General features: G+C 59.1%; 1 protein-coding gene across 1 annotated transcript in view; it reads right to left on the reverse strand.

Annotated features, from left to right (window-relative positions):
* CRYBB1 (crystallin beta B1) overlaps positions 1 to 1,021 on the reverse strand; it is a 14,615-nt gene extending 13,594 nt beyond the window's left edge. The window contains 1 exon segment of the mRNA XM_030885442.1: positions 954 to 1,021. Coding sequence (XP_030741302.1) covers positions 954 to 1,021 — 68 coding nt within the window.
* Between the last annotated feature and the right edge of the window lie 2,275 nt (positions 1,022 to 3,296).

Raw genomic sequence — 3,296 nt, forward strand, 5'->3', positions numbered from 1 at the left:
GCTCTGCCCTCTTCTTGTGGGTCTCTGGGGGTCAGCATTGGCTTGATGGCAGCACATCTGGTTTGGGGGTTTAGCCCATGCTGTTTGTATGCAGCATGCTGAGCCCCACTCGGGGGGATATGCCCAGCAAGCAGACCTGACTGCTCCATGCTTGGACGGGTTCTGTGTCATTCACTCCTTCTCCTCCGCCTGCACTTGGACCGGCGCTTGGAGACTTTCAATCCACAGGTGCTGTGAGCATGTGTGAATGGATTTCTTTCTCAGCGCTGGGGCTGGAGCTCTCTGGGCTGGGGCCGAAGGAGGGCCCAGAGCACACGTCCACGTGATGACGGGTTTGCAAAGGAAGGTTGTGGCCGAGTGGGCGTTGGGTGGGGCTTTGGCTGTTCCGCTGTGGGGTCCTGGTTGCTTTGGGTTGATGAAAGCTTCACCACATTATCATCATCCCCCCCAAAAAGGCCCCCTTCTGCTTTTGAGAACATTTGAAGGGATCCAAGAGAGCTGGCAGCTCTGGTGACGTCTGCTGGCCTCCTAGGCCTAGTGGTTATACCACAAGCTCAGCAGTCCAAATCCACCAGCCACTCCTCTCGAGAGAGACTGCGCTCTCTACTCCCACCAAGAGCGAGGGTCCTTACAATCCACTGGGGCAGTTTTACCCTGTCCTGCAGGGTCGCCGTAAGTTGACATCAACTTGATGGCAGCCAGTTTGGCTTCGGTTTGGTTAGCTGGGTAGACAGGTCCCTCCTTCATCTGCCCCCCCCCCCCCCCTGCAGGGCTGTCTGCCACCTCTGTGGCCACCAGACAGATGTCCAGCTGTGGGCCTCCCCGGTCTGGATGTCTCCCAGCAGGGCTGTGCGACAGCTCTCCCTTGCTTGGGGACGCGCTGGCCTGGGCTCTGCTCATCGCTTGCTTCTCTGTCTGTACTGCTCTGTGGCTTCTTGCTCTCTGGGACTCACTCTTTCTCTTCTTCCCTGGCCTCTCCCTCCCTCAGCTTGATCTCAGTATCTCTCGGACTCTCTTGCATTCCCGCCCACCCTCCCCTCTCTCACTCTGATTCCCTCTTACCTGACTGAGGGCCTGAGACTCCAGCTCTGGGTCAGAGGGTGGGGGCTGCGGTGGGGGACTGGGGAGGACTCCCCGTGTTATAGTCTGGCTGACGCAGAAGTAGGGAGCTGGCTCAGCAGCCTGATGGGGAGTGGGTAGGTGCCCCAGTAACTGCTAGAGCTACACTTCTCATTGTGCACAAACCCTGCCTCCTCCTGCCCTGACACCTCTGGCTTGCCCTCTGTTTGCCCCCTACTGCCCCTCCCTCCATGGCTGGGAAAAGGCCAAACTCAGGGTCCCTGCCGCTGCCAGCCTGGGAGATGGAGAGCCCCAGGGAGCCGGGAGACCTGCGTTTGAACCCTGGATTGGCCCCTGGGTGCTATGCGGCTTTGGGCAAGTGTCTAGCCTGGTGGCCCGTTGGTTAAGCGCTCTGCCACTAACCAAAAGATTGGGGGCTGGAACCCATCCTGTGGTTGTGTCAATCTGCTTCTGTGAAGATCCCCTCCCCGAGCAGCGTCCATCCCGACTCGCAGCAACCCCGCACCCCAGAGCAGAACTGCCCCACCATGGCCTTTCCTTCTGTGTTTCAGACTCTGGCTGTGACGGGGCGAGGCGGACGGTGCGGAGCAGCTGCATTCCCGTCGGCAGTTCACGCCCCCTCAGTTCCCTCACAGAGCAGCTTCCCTCGTCCCACCTTCTCCTGCAAGGCCCTTTCCCACCCTCCTCCTCTGCACACCCTGCTGAGCGGGCTCCGTGGGCACACACTGCCCTCTGGTCTCCAGTGGTTGATGATGCTAAGGCATGCAGAGCTCTCCCCGACCTGGTTTGCTTTCTGCCTCAAAACCCCCCTCAAACCCGCTGCCATCCCGGTGATGCCGGCTCTGAGAGGCTGTAGGACAGGACCGAACCACCCCTGTGGGTTTCCAAGATCACACGTTCTGGTTCTGAAGGGAGTGGAAAGCCTCAACCTTCTCCCTGGTCTCTGCTTACACACGCCTCATTATCTGACCCCAAGTCAGTGAGGGGGCCCAGGGAGGTGACTACCCAATGCCACCAGGGCTCTCTGCTGCATACCCAGGCAGTGAGCACTAGGTGACTGGATGGCCATGCCTGCCAAGGGGTCATACAGGAAGGTGGGTGCAGGAGGGGAGTGGAGGAGAGATATGATGCAGTCAGAGATCAGAGTGCAGGGAGGGAGATGGATGGCGAAGGAGAGACACAGAGACGTGGACAGCCCATCCTGATAGCACGCGCGCGCGTGCGCACACACGGATGCACATGCAGACATAGACGCATGGTTAGATGCACATAGACACAGATATTGATAGGCAGACATACTTGCATAGAGACACACACATTGGCATGCATGGAGAGACATCAGACAGATGAAGGGAGGCACTGACGGAGGGACACACACACACACACACACACACACACACACAGGCATCGACATAGTACCATGAAGATACTTAGAACAATGGAAACAGCGTCAGAAACCACACCCGAAGCTCCCCCAGTCACACACAGGGAAACTGAGGCCAGGTGGTGCACCCTCAGCCAGCAGAGGGACCCAGGGGAACTGCTTTCTTGCCTGAGGCAGGGTGGGGGGAGGTCTGCACAGGTTCCTGTCTCTTCCCCGGGGCAGGGAAAAGGGGTGTCTGGGAACCAGGTTCCCCACACAGCACAGATATGTTGGGATCACATTGGCCTGACCACAACTCTACCCACACCCCGCCTCAGCACCCCGACTCTTCAGTCTCATTCCCAGCCTTTCATCCCGGGCCAAACCCACAGGATGCGGGCACTGGAGCCATGGCCAAGATGCCTGTGGAGGGGAGGGCCACCCACAGGTCTGGGCTGCTCGGCCAGGCCGCCTCCTTTCTGGGCAGTTCCTGACCCAGGGTGGCAATAAGCCAGCTGTCAGAGGGCCAGGTGGGGGTGGAGGTGGGGGGCCCCCCACCACCTGTAGCAGCTCCTCTCTGAGCATTGTACCGTCTCGGCTCGGCAGTCCTCACCATGCCCACAGATTTCCAAACTGATTAAGCTACTACCCCTTTTGAGAAAAAAACAAATGGTTCAGCACAGCGGCCCTGGCAGTGGAAACCTCTCATGTCCAAGGGGACAGCCATCAAGAGTTCAGGGCACATCTGCTACACAGCACCCCTTGTCACACGTGGGAAAGCAAGGGTCCTCTCTGAGGACCAAGGTGGGCCTGACCCAAGCCATGGGGTCTTCAACCACCTCCTTCCCGGGCA

This window comes from Echinops telfairi, unplaced genomic scaffold, assembly GCF_000313985.2.
Source record: "Echinops telfairi isolate 266 unplaced genomic scaffold, ASM31398v2 ScPeMD7_29;HRSCAF=101, whole genome shotgun sequence".
NCBI classification, from domain to species: Eukaryota; Metazoa; Chordata; class Mammalia; order Afrosoricida; family Tenrecidae; genus Echinops; species Echinops telfairi.